Genomic DNA, 13,800 nt, shown 5'->3' with positions numbered 1-13,800 from the left:
CAAAATGGAATTTTTGATGTAAAGTAATTGAAGCCTTGAACATTTCAATAATTCATAACACTGATTTTACAACTTCTGTTTTTTGAGCAATGACAGTTTTTTAAAAATCCCAATAAAATTTTAGGGTTTATAAAAGTGTTAAAAATAACTCACACTTTTCCTTTTTTTTCTTTCAACATAACAATTATACATTTTATTATTTTTCGCAGTCTTTTTGTGTCTGTTTTGTGACCCTTTTGTCACTGAAAACTTTTTTTTTTTATGGCAAAAACACAAAATATGCAATATTTTCCCCAAAAAATATTACAAAGTGTAATATTTGATGTAAAGTAATTGAAGGCTTGAATAAGTCAATAATTCATATCAACACTGATTTTATAACTATTATTTGTTGAGCAATGACAGTTTTAAAAAATCCCAGTAAAATCTCAGGGATCATAAAAGTGTTAAAAATAAGTCACATTTTTCTTTTTTTTCTTTCAACATAACAATTATACATTTTATTATTTTTCAGGGTTTTTTTCTGTGTTTTTTGTCCCTTTTGTCACTGAAAACTTTGTTTTTTCTATGGCAAAAACCCAAAATATGCAATAATATAGCAACATTTAATATTTGATGTAAAGTAATTGAATGCTTGAGTAAGTCAATAATTCATATCAACATTGATTCTGATTCATTATTATTTTTTGAGCAATGACTGTTTTAAAAAAATCCCAATAAAATTTTAGGGATCATAAAAGTGTTAAAAATAAGTCACACTTTTCCTTTTTTTTCTTTCAACATAACAATTATACATTTTTATTATTTTCACGTTATTTTAGTGTCTGTTTTTTGTCCCTTTTGTCAAAGAAAACTTTTTTTTTTAATGGCAAAAACACAAAATATGCAAAAATTTCCCCAAAAAATATTACAAAATGGAATTTTTGATGTAAAGTAATTGAAGCCTTGAACATTTCAATAATTCATAACACTGATTTTACAACTTCTGTTTTTTGAGCAATGACAGTTTTTTGAAAATCCCAATAAAATTTTAGGGTTTATAAAAGTGTTAAAAATAACTCACACTTTTCCTTTTTTTTTTCTTTCAACATAACAATTATACATTTTATTATTTTTCAGTCTTTTTGTGTCTGTTTTGTGACCCTTTTGTCACTGAAAACTTTTTTTTTTTATTGCAAAATCACAAAATATGCAATATTTTCCCCCAAAAATATTACAAAGTGTAATATTTGATGTAAAGTAATTGAAGGCTTGAATAAGTCAATAATTCATATCAACACTGATTTTATAACTATTATTTGTTGAGCAATGACAGTTTTAAAAAAATCCCAGTAAAATCTCAGGGATCATAAAAGTGTTAAAAATAAGTCACATTTTTCTTTTTTTTCTTTCAACATAACAATTATACATTTTTATTATTTTTCAGGTTTTTTTTCTGTGTTTTTTGTCCCTTTTGTCACTGAAAACTTTGTTTTTTTATGGCAAAAACCCACTTTTTGGACACCCCGAGTCTGTTCTGTGTGGAGCCAACACATTGGACTTGCAGTGCTACTTTCCAACTGCAGGTGGTGCTGTGGTGCTAAACAATCCTTGCTCTCCTGCTCCCAGGAGCCCTTCGGGGACGTGTCAGAGCGACTGGTTCTCCGAGAGAAGCTGGGCTGTAAGAAGTTCAGGTGGTACCTGGACAACATCTACCCGCAGCTCCACGTGCCGGAGGACCGGCCGGGCTTCTTCGGAATGGTGAGGCCGCTTGTCGGACGCTCCCGTGGCGCCACCCCATAATAACCCGCCGTCTTGGGACTCTGTTGCAGCTGAAGACCTGGGGCCTGGAGAACTACTGCATGGACTACCCTCTGGAAGAAAGCGGCATGTATGGCAAAAAGGTCACCATGTACCCGTGCCACGGCCAGGGCCAGAACCAGGTACGACACGGGGGTTGGGGGGAGGGGATCTTGCAAGTATGCCAACTGTTGCCATTGTAACAAGCTAACGTGAGCATGCTAATGTTTCATGCTAACATTTTCGCAAATTTTTTGTTTGTTTTTGTTATAATTTTTTAAATCTATTTTATTATCATTTCATTTAAACCTAAATATCAGGGCTTTTGATACTTGGGGCCTTTTTTAAATTTTTGTAAAACTTTTCCTATCTTATGTTAACATTAGCATGGTAACTTTAGCACCCTAACGTTTAAGGCTAGCACTTTAGCTCCTTTTGATCATTTCAACCTAAAATGATGGGTTTTGGGGCGATGCCTCCACCTTGCAAGTATGCCAACTGTTGCCATTGTAACAAGCTAACGTGAGCATGCTAACGTTTTATGCTAACATTTTCGCAAATTTTTTGTTTGTTTTTGTTATAATTTTTTTATTTTTTGTTATCATTTGATTTAAACCTACATATCAGGGCTTTTGATACTTTGCATCTTTTTTTTCTTTTTTTTAACTTTTCCTATCTTATTTTAACATTAGCATGGAAACTTTAGCACCCTAACGTTTCAGGCTAGCACTTTAGCTCCTTTTGATCATTTCAACCTAAAATGATGGGTTTTTGGGAGATGTCTCCATCTTGCAAGTATGCCAACTGTTGCCATTGTAACAAGCTAACGTGAGCATGCTAATGTTTTATGCTAACATTTTCGCAATTTTTTTGTTTGTTTTTGTTATAATTTTTTTAATCTATTTTATTATCATTTCATTTAAACCTAAATATCAGGGCTTTTGATACTTGGCGCCTTTTTTTTTTTCTCTTTCCCCCCTATCTTATGTTATGTCAACATTAGCATGGTAAATTTAGCATCCTAACATTTTATGCAAGCACTTTAGCTCCTTTTGTTAATTTCAACCTAAAATGATGGGTTTTGGGAGATGTCTCCATCTTGCAAGTATGCCAACTGTTGCCATTGTAACAAGCTAACGTGAGCATGCTAACGTTTTATGCTAACATTTAAAAAAAATGTTTGTTTGTTTTCGTTATAATTTTATTTTTTATTATCATTTCATTTAAACCTAAATATCAGGGCTCTTGATACTTGGGGCCTTTTCTTTTCTTTTTTTTACTTTTCCTATCTTATGTTAACATTAGCATGGTAACTTTAGCACCCTAACGTTTAAGGCTAGCACTTTAGCTCCTTTTGATCATTTCAACCTAAAATTATGGGTTTTGGGAGATGCCTCCATCTTGCAAGTATGCCAACTGTTGCCATTGTAACAAGCTAACGTGAGCATGCTAATGTTTTATGCTAACATTTTCGCACATTTTTTGTTTCTTTGTTTTTGTTATAAGTTTTTTATTTATTTTATTATCATTTCATTTAAACCTTAATATCAGGGCTTTTGATACTTGGCGCCTTTTTTTTTCTCTTTCTCCCTTATCTTATGTTATGTTAACATTAGCATGGTCAATTTAGCACCCTAACGTTTAAGGCTAGCACTTTTTTTGGGGTTTTGGGAGATGTCTCCATCTTGCAAGTATGCCAACTGTTGCCATTGTAACAAGCTAACGTGAGCATGCTAATGTTTTATGCTAACATTTTCGCAATTTTTTTGTTTGTTTTTGTTATAATTTTTTAAATCTATTTTATTATCATTTCATTTAAACCTAAATATCAGGGCTTTTGATACTTGGCATTTAAAAAAAAAATTGTTTACTTTTCCTATCTTATTTTAACATTAGCATGGTAAATTTAGCACCCCAACATTTAAGGCTAGATCTTTAGCTCCTTTTGATCATTTCAACCTAAAATGATGGGTTTTGGGAGATGCCTCCATCTTGCAAGTATGCCAACTGTTGCCATTGTAACAAGCTAACGTGAGCATGCTAACGTTTTATGCTAACATTTTCACACATTTTTTGTTTCTTTATTTTTGTTATAAGTTTTTTATTTATTTTATTATCATTTCATTTAAACCTAAATATCAGGGCTTTTGATACTTGGCGCCTTTTTTTTTTCTTCTCCTCTATCTTATTTTAACAATTAGCATGGTAAATTTAGCATCCTAACATTTTATGCAAGCACTTTAGCTAATTTTTGATCATTTCAACCTAAAATGATGGGTTTTTGGGAGATGTCTCCGTCTTGCAAGTATACCTACTGTTGCCATTGTAACAAGCTAACGTGAGCATGCTAACGTTTTATGCTAACATTTTAACAATTTTTTTGTTTGTTTTCGTTATAATCTTTTTATTTATTTTATTATCATTTCATCTAAACCTAAATATGAGGGCTTTTGATACTTGGCGCCTTTTTTAAATTTTTGTAAAACTTTTCCTATCTTATGTCAACATTAGCATGGTAACTTTAACGTTTAAGGCTAGCACTTTAGCTCCTTTTGATAATTTCAACCTAAAATGATGGGTTTTTGGGAGATGTCTCCATCTTGCAAGTATGCCAACTGTTGCCATTGTAACAAGCTAACGTGAGCATGCTAATGTTTCATGCTAACATTTTCGCAAATTTTGTTAGTTTTTCTTATAATTTTTTTAATCTATTTTATTATCATTTCATTTAAACCTAAATATCAGGGCTTTTGATACTTGGGGCCTTTTTTAAATTTTTGTAAAACTTTTCCTATCTTATGTTAACATTAGCATGGTAACTTTAGCACCCTAACATTTAAGGCTAGCACTTTAGCTCCTTTTGATCATTTCAACCTAAAATGATGGGTTTTGGGGCGATGCCTCCATCTTCCAAGTATGCCAACTGTTGCCATTGTAACAAGCTAACGTGAGCATGCTAACGTTTTATGCAAACATTTTCGCAAATTTTTTGTTTGTTTTTGTTATAATTTTTGTATTTTTTGTTATCATTTCATTTAAACCTACATATCAGGGCTTTTGATACTTTGCATCTTTTTTTTCTTTTTTTTACTTTTCCTATCTTATTTTAACATTAGCATGGTAACTTTAGCACCCTAACGTTTCAGGCTAGCACTTTAGCTCCTTTTGATCATTTCAACCTAAAATGATGGGTTTTTGGGAGATGCCTCCATCTTGCAAGTATGCCAACTGTTGCCATTGTAACAAGCTAACGTGAGCATGCTAATGTTTTATGCTAACATTTTCGCAATTCTTTTGTTTGTTTTTGTTATAATTTTTTTAATCTATTTTATTATCATTTCATTTAAATCAGGGCTTTTGATACTTCGCGCCTTTTTTTTTCTCTTTCCCCCCTATCTTATGTTATGTCAACATTAGCATGGTAAATTTAGCATCCTAACATTTTATGCAAGCACTTTAGCTCCTTTTGATAATTTCAACCTAAAATGATGGGTTTTGGGAGATGTCTCCATCTTGCAAGTATGCCAATTGTTGCCATTGTAACAAGCTAACGTGAGCATGCTAACGTTTTATGCTAACATTTAAAAAAAATGTTTGTTTGTTTTCGTTATAATTTTAATTTTTATTATCATTTCATTTAAACCTAAATATCAGGGCTCTTGATACTTGGGGCCTTTTCTTTTCTTTTTTTTACTTTTCCTATCTTATGTTAACATTAGCATGGTAACTTTAGCACCCTAACGTTTAAGGCTAGCACTTTAGCTCTTTTTGATCATTTCAACCTAAAATTATGGGTTTTGGGAGATGCCTCCATCTTGCAAGTATGCCAACTGTTGCCATTGTAACAAGCTAACGTGAGCATGCTAATGTTTTATGCTAACATTTTCGCACATTTTTTGTTTCTTTGTTTTTGTTATAAGTTTTTTATTTATTTTATTATCATTTCATTTAAACCTTAATATCAGGGCTTTTGATACTTGGCGCCTTTTTTTTTCTCTTTCTCCCTTATCTTATGTTATGTTAACATTAGCATGGTCAATTTAGCACCCTAACGTTTAAGGCTAGCACTTTTTTTTGGGTTTTGGGAGATGTCTCCATCTTGCAAGTATGCCAACTGTTGCCATTGTAACAAGCTAACGTGAGCATGCTAATGTTTTATGCTAACATTTTCACACATTTTTTGTTTCTTTACTTTTGTTATAAGTTTTTTATTTATTTTATTATCATTTCATTTAAACCTAAATATCAGGGCTTTTGATAGTTGGCGCCTTTTTTTTTTCTTCTCCTCTATCTTATTTTAACAATTAGCATGGTAAATTTAGCATCCTAACATTTTATGCAAGCACCTTAGCTAATTTTTGATCATTTCAACCTAAAATGATGGGTTTTTGGGAGATGTCTCCGTCTTGCAAGTATACCTACTGTTGCCATTGTAACAAGCTAACGTGAGCATGCTAACGTTTTATGCTAACATTTTAACAATTTTTTTGTTTGTTTTCGTTATAATGTTTTTATTTATTTTATTATCATTTCATCTAAACCTAAATATGAGGGCTTTTGATACTTGGCGCCTTTTTTAAATTTTTGTAAAACTTTTCCTATCTTATGTCAACATTAGCATGGTAACTTTAACGTTTAAGGCTAGCACTTTAGCTCCTTTTGATAATTTCAACCTAAAATGATGGGTTTTGGGGAGATGCCTCCATCTTGCAAGTATGCCAACTGTTGCCATTGTAACAAGCTAACGTGAGCATGCTAACGTTTTATGCTAACATTTTCGCAAATTTTTTGTTTGTTTTTGTTATAATTTTTTTTTTTTTGTTATCATTTCATTTAAACCTAAATATCAGGGCTTTTGATACTTGGCTTTTTTTTTTTACTTTTCCTATCTTATTTTAACATTAGCATGGTAACTTTAGCACCCTAACGTTTAAGGCTAGCACTTTAGCTCCTTTTGATCATTTCAACCTAAAATGATGGGTTTTGGGAGATGCCTCCATCTTGCAAGTATGCCAACTGTTGCCATTGTAACAAGCTAACGTGAGCATGCTAATGTTTTATGCTAACATTTTTGCAAATTTTTTGTTTGTTTTTGTTATAATTTTTTTTTTTTTTGTTATCATTTCATTTAAACCTAAATATCAGGGCTTTTGATACTTGGCATTTTTTTTTTTTTTTTTTACTTTTCCTATCTTATTTTAACATTAGCATGGTAACTTTAGCACCCTAACGTTTAAGGCTAGCACTTTAGCTCCTTTTGATAATTTCAACCTAAAATGATGGGTTTTGGGGAGATGCCTCCATCTTGCAAGTATGCCAACTGTTGCCATTGTAACAAGCCAACGGGAGCATGCTAACGTTTTATGCTAACATTTTCGCAAATTTTTTTGTTTGTTTTTGTTATAATTTTTTGATTTTTTTGTTATCATTTCATTTAAACCTAAATATCAGGGCTTTTGATACTTGGCATCTTTTTATTTCTTTTTTTTACTTTTCCTATCTTATTTTAACATTAGCATGGTAACTTTAGCACCCTAACGTTTAAGGCTAGCACTTTAGCTCCTTTTGATCATTTCAACCTAAAATGATGGGTTTTGGGGAGATGCCTCCATCTTGCAAGTATGCCAACTTTTGCCATTGTAACAAGCCAACGGGAGCATGCTAACGTTTTATGCTAACATTTTCGCAAATTTTTTTGTTTGTTTTTGTTATAATTTTTTGATTTTTTGTTATCATTTCATTTAAACCTAAATATCAGGGCTTTTGATACTTGGCATCTTTTTATTTCTTTTTTTTACTTTTCCTATCTTATTTTAACATTAGCATGGTAACTTTAGCACCCTAACGTTTAAGGCTAGCACTTTAGCTCCTTTTGATCATTTCAAGCAGTTTTCTGCTAGGTTCACAGCACACAAGGCAGGCAGGCCCATCAACATTTCTGCGAGAATTTTCAATGAGTTGGCACACAAAATATTCTTTGAACAAGACCAAATAGTTATTTATTTGTTTGTTAACCCCGTCTTTAATAAGTCAAAGACCTAATCAAGGTTTTTTACAAGCTGGTTTCAAGCAAATGAATAGTTTTTAGTGCATGTGTCTGATGTTTGGCTTCAGGGTGGGATGGGGGGGGCCCTTTAAGGGTCTTGTGCATGGGGTCCTAGATTTTGCCTGTCTACTTCCAGTTCTTTGAGTTCACCAGCCAAGGAGAGCTCCAATTCAACGCCCGTGCGCCCGCCGGCTGCGTGGAGGGCGATGTGGTCAGCACCTACCTGATGGTCCAAGAGTGCAGGAAGCCCGGCGTGGCCCAGCACAAGTTCCAGCTCAGAAAGGTAAGCGCACGTCTCCCACGCGAGGCGGGACTCTGACGCCGCCTGTCTTGCAGGATGGCAGCTTGTTCCACGAGGTCAGCCAGAAGTGCGTGCAAGCGGTGGACAAGCTCCCGGTCCTGCGGCCCTGCTCCAACACCAAGGAGCAGAAGTGGTTCTTCCAGTAGCCAGCGTAACAGAACTTTGCCTACTTTTATTGTTGCTCACTGCCTTGCAGCCTCAGGGATTTTATAGATCCTGAAAAAAGATGCCAGATGAAGAACAGCCTCCTCTTTCATTGTGCCTCCATCTGGACAAACACTCCATGCTTGGCCTGCAGAGGGCGCTGCTGCTCCTCCATGGAGCCTGCAGAGGGCGCTGCTGCTCCTCCATGGAGCCTGCAGAGGGCGCTGCTGCTCCTCCATGGAGCCTGCATTGCTCCTTCAGGTGGGGATTCTGCTCATTAGGAGCGCTTTTTGTTTTACAAGTCTGTCTACTGCGGTACCCCCATTTGGCTAGTAATATCTGGTGATGGGTCAAACGACACCATGTGTGCGTCACTTTAAGAAAAAAGAACGTGTGTGATATTGACTGTGAGGCGCAAAACTTTTTTTTCTTGTTTTCTTTAATCATTTGATTGTATCTACAAAAATCGCGCAGAATATTAATCACTCTAACAACTAAGCTTTTATTTTTTTATGAAATGTTAGTTTATTTACAAAAATCACACAGAATATTAAACACTCAAATCCCTAAGTTTTTCTTTTTTCTTTTTTTTAATTAAATGTTACTTTATGTACAAAAATGACAAATAATATAAATCACTCTGTTAACTAAATTCAAGTTTTTTATTAAATTGTTTTGTATTTACACAAATCACATATGAATATAAATCACTCTAATAACTGAGTTTTTTAGTTATTTTCTTGTTTGTTAAATGTTATTTTATTTACAAAAATCACACAGAATATTAATCACTTAAATCCCAAAGTCTTTTATGTTACTTTATTTACAAAAATAACAAAGAATATAATTCACCCTATTAACTAAATTTAAGTTTTTTCTTATTGTTTTTTATTTACACAAATCACATATGAATATGAATATGAATCCCTCTAATAACGGACTTTTTTTTTTTCTTTCTTGTTTATTAAATTGTATTTTATTTACAAAAATCTCACAGAATATTAATCACTCAAATTCCAAAGTTTCTCTTTTTTCTTTTTTTTAATTAAATTTTAATTTATTTACGAAAATTACAAAGAATATAAATCACCCTATTAACTAAATTTTATTTTTTTAATTACATTTTATTAGATTGTTTTTTATTTAAACAAATCACAAATGAATATTAATCCCTCCAATAACTGAGATTTTTTGTTTTTTTTCTTGTTTATTAAACGTTATTTTATTTACAAAAATCACACAGAATATTAATCACTCAAATCCCTAAGTTTTTCTTTTTTCTTTTTTTTAAATAAAATCTTACTTTATTTACGAAAATAACAAAGAATATATATCACCCTAATAACTAAATTTAAGTTTTTTACTAAATTGTTTTTTATTTACACAAATCACATATGAATATGAATCACTCTAATAACTGAGTTTTTTCGTTTTTTTCTTGTTTATTAAATGTTATTTTATTTACAAAAATCACAAATTATATATTAATCACTCAAATCACTAAGTTTTTCTTTTTTTAAATTAAATTTTACTTTATTTACGAAAATAACAAAGAATATTAATCACTCTATTAACTAAATTTAAGTTTTTTATTACGTTTTATTAAATAGTTTTTTATTTACACAATTCACATATGAATATGAATCACTCTAAAAACTGAGTTTTTTAGTGTTTTTCTTGTTTATTAAATGTTATTTTATTTGCAAAAATCACACAGAATATTAATCACTCAAATCCTAAAGTTTTAGTTTTTTCCTTTTTTTTAAATGTCATTTTATTTACAAAAATCACATAGAATATTAATCACCCTAATAACTATATTTTGGGTTGTTTTTTTTGTTTATTAAATAGTATTTTATTACAAAAATGACACATAATAATAATCACCCTAATAACTACATTTTAAATTTTTTTGTGTATTTAATTGTATTTTATTGACAACAATCACATAATATTAATTACTCTAACAACTACATTTTTGTTTGTCTTTTTTATTAAATGTTATTTTATTTACAAAAATCACGCACAATATTAATCACTCTAACAACTAAATTTTTTAAAAGTTTTTTATTAAATGTTATTTTATTTACGGAAATCACACAGAATATTAATCACTCAAATCCCTAAGTATTTTTTAAAATTAAATGTTACTTTGTTTAAAAAAATAACACATAATATAAATCACCCAAATAACTAAATTTAAGTTTTTAATTTTTTATGAAATAGTTTTTTATTTACACAAATCACACTGACTATAATTCACTATAATAACTGAGTTTTTTTTGTTTTTGTTTTGTTTTTTAAAATGTATATTATTTACAAAAATCACACAGCATATTAATCACTCTGACAACTAAGTTTTTGTTTTTTGTTTTCTATTAAATGTTATTTTATTTACTAAAATGACACAGAATATTAATCACTCAAATCCCTAAGTTTTTGTTTTTTCTTTTTTACTAAATGTTACTTTATTTACGAAAATAACACAAAATATAAATCATTCTAATAACTAAATTTAATGTTTTTGTTTTTTATTAAATGTTACTTTATTTACAAAAATCACATGTACTATTAATCACCCTAATAACTGAGTTTTTTTTGTTTATTTCTTGTTTATTAAATGTTATTTTATTGACAAAAATCACAGAATATTGATCACCCTAATAACTACATTTTGTTTTGTTTATTTAATTGTATTTTATTTACAAATATTACATAATACTAACTATAACTACATTTGGGTTTTTATTTTTTATTACATTTTTTTATTTTTTTTCTTGTTTATTTAATTGTATTTTATTCACAAAAATCACATAATATTAATTACTCCAACAACTACATTTGTGTTTTTATTTTTTATTACATTTTATTTTATTTACAAAAATCACACAGAAGATAAACATTCTGATAACTAAGTTTTTTGTTTGTTTCTTTATTAAATTGTATTTTAGTCAGAGAAAAATCCCACATAATATGATAATAAGGATTTGTTTTTATTTTCTAATTAGTTTTTTTTGTTTACAAAAATAACAGAATATTAATCACTAATAATTAAGCGTTTTTTTTAGATAAATTTGATTATATTTAGAAAAATCACACAATATTAATCACTTGAATAACTAAGTTTGTGTTTTTTCTTTTTCGTTAGTTTGTTTTGTTTACAAAAATCCCACATAATATTAACCACTCTAATAATTAAGTTTTTGTTTAGTTTTTTATTACATCTTATTTTACTCAGAAAAATTACACAATATTAATCACTGAAATAACAAAGTTTTTGTTTGTTTTTATCTTTTTTTAATCCTACTTACAAAATCACTCTAATATCTAAGTTTTTGTTGTTTATAATTTAAAAAAAAATCAAACTCAAACAGAAATATAATCAAGTAATTAAGTTTTGTTTTTGTTTTTCCATTTTTATTATATTTTCATTTACAAAAATCACACATAAAAAACGAGTTTACATATTCCTTTAAAAAAAACACACAATTTTAATTGTAGGTCGATTGTAGTGACATATTAATCCAGCAGAATGAAACAATGCAGTGTCAATACAGCTAGTGAGCGTGTCACACGCTCACTGAGGCGTCATTTCCCCATCACGAGCGGCGCCTTTCAAAAGGTCCGACCACATAATTGTATGAAAACCAAAGCAAAATATGAATGAAACACATTTTATAAAGAATAGTTTGAGTTTTACACATAAAATATCATGAAGGAAATGTATAAATGAACACTTGCTGGCGAGGAAGGGGCAGCCTTTGTACTTTGCTACCAGTTCTTTCTTGAATTTTAGTGTTGTGCTGGCACTCACAACTTTCTTTGGCCCCACTGTGGATTACTTTGCAGTGGTAAAAAAAAAAAAAAAAGAAGGTACTATTGTAGTTAAGGTGGCATTCACTATTTAAAGAACTGTTTGTATGCTTTTTTTAATGACTTTTTATCTCGCTAACGCTAAGACATTGAGCGTAGTTCCCTGATTGGTGGAGGCTCCACTATGCACCAGGATACGTTCTTGGCTGCGGTCACTTGTGGGACTCTCGCCCCCAGGCTGCGCCGCAGGTCCTGGGGAAGAAGGCCCGCCTGGTCTCTGGAGGTCCACAATAGCAGATGGCTGACGGATGGACTTTTCTTTTGTTGTTGTTGTTGTTGTTGCTCGCTCCCTAAAAACGTTGGACATGTCCAGCAGAGGGAGGGTTCATGTTTATGGCACAATGTGTGGTGGAAGGTGTGGATCATCATCTTTTTTAACAAGGTGGCAGATAGAGGAGACAGAAGGAAGACGTTTTTCAATCACAAGCCTCAGCACTTGAATACGCTTTATTTTTTTTTCAATGTGAAGTCTACAAAAAATAAGTTTTATGAATAAATGATACATTTTTGCAAAGAGGGGCAAAGTGCCAGCAGAATATTCCATTGTTGGAGACGACAAACCATTCTGTTGCGTACGCTTCTTGCTTAACACGCTTCATCTTTCTCAGGTATGTTTTTGATTTACCAACAATAAAATGTGTATTTAAGAGCACATGTTTTTTATTCATATCATAAGTCAAGTACCACCATAATGGCCAATATTGAGTATGCATTAAAACCAAGTGTATTTCATACTTTTGGCCACTGTAACATTACAGATAGTTTAAACAGTAACACTGTTTGAATACAGGAACATAAAACACTGTACTTTAATCAAGTGGTTCTTTGGCGTGCCATTAGATGGAGCCCGCGTACCACACGGTTCACTGATAAAGCACATGAACATCAATTAGGACATTTTTAAAAAGCATTGTCTGAAAGGGAAACTTGGCCTCAGATAAGATGGCCGCCTTGTTAAATATAATAAAAATATGTCATATATATTTTTGTAATGTATATATATTTTTTTAAAAAGATGGCCACCACATAGACCAAAGCTTACATTAGCTGCACTCTGACATATGTACTTTTACATCTATTAGGAGTGCACACAAAAAATCGATTCACACCTGAATCGCGATTCTTTTTCACCCGAATCAAAACCGATTCATAATTTTCAAAAATCAATTTGTATAAAAAAAAATTATTTTTTTAATAAAAATATTTTTAAAAAAACGTTTTTAGTAGGGATGTTAAAAAAAACAGATTTCCGAATGACTCGCGGTTCTTATTTTTAACAATTCTTGATTAATAATAAAAAAGTAATTTTATTTGTATTATTATTTTAAATCTGTTCTTTCCACTTCATTGAATGTTTGGGTATCATTTAAAAAACAGTTTTCTTTTAGTTCAGAGTAATGTTAATATTATTCACTTCAACAAATAAGTTTTTTAAAAAATGTTTTAATTAAATGTTATTTTATTTACGAAAATCACTCAGAATAATAATGACTCAAATCCCTAAATTTTTTTTTTAATTAAATGTTACTTTATTTAGAAAAATAACACATAATATAAATCACCCTAATAACTACATTTTTATTTACACAAATCACATCACACAGACTATGATTCACTCTAATAACTTGAGTTCTTTTTGTTTTTGTTTTGTTTCTTA

General features: G+C 30.8%; 1 protein-coding gene across 1 annotated transcript in view; it reads left to right on the top strand.

Annotated features, from left to right (window-relative positions):
- galnt12 (UDP-N-acetyl-alpha-D-galactosamine:polypeptide N-acetylgalactosaminyltransferase 12) overlaps positions 1–9,702 on the top strand; it is a 44,128-nt gene extending 34,426 nt beyond the window's left edge. Inside the window, exons 8-11 of the mRNA XM_062046242.1 lie at positions 1,609–1,740; positions 1,812–1,922; positions 7,962–8,108; positions 8,162–9,702. Coding sequence (XP_061902226.1) covers positions 1,609–1,740; positions 1,812–1,922; positions 7,962–8,108; positions 8,162–8,272 — 501 coding nt within the window. The 3' untranslated portion in view covers positions 8,273–9,702. The remainder of the gene's footprint in view (positions 1–1,608; positions 1,741–1,811; positions 1,923–7,961; positions 8,109–8,161) is intronic.
- Positions 9,703–13,800: the final 4,098 nt, after the last annotated feature.

Source organism: Entelurus aequoreus, linkage group LG05 (genome assembly GCF_033978785.1).
Source record: "Entelurus aequoreus isolate RoL-2023_Sb linkage group LG05, RoL_Eaeq_v1.1, whole genome shotgun sequence".
Taxonomy (NCBI): Eukaryota; Metazoa; Chordata; class Actinopteri; order Syngnathiformes; family Syngnathidae; genus Entelurus; species Entelurus aequoreus.
The sequence above is the reverse complement of the archived record's forward strand: the minus strand, read 5'-3'. Positions and strand labels throughout refer to the sequence as shown.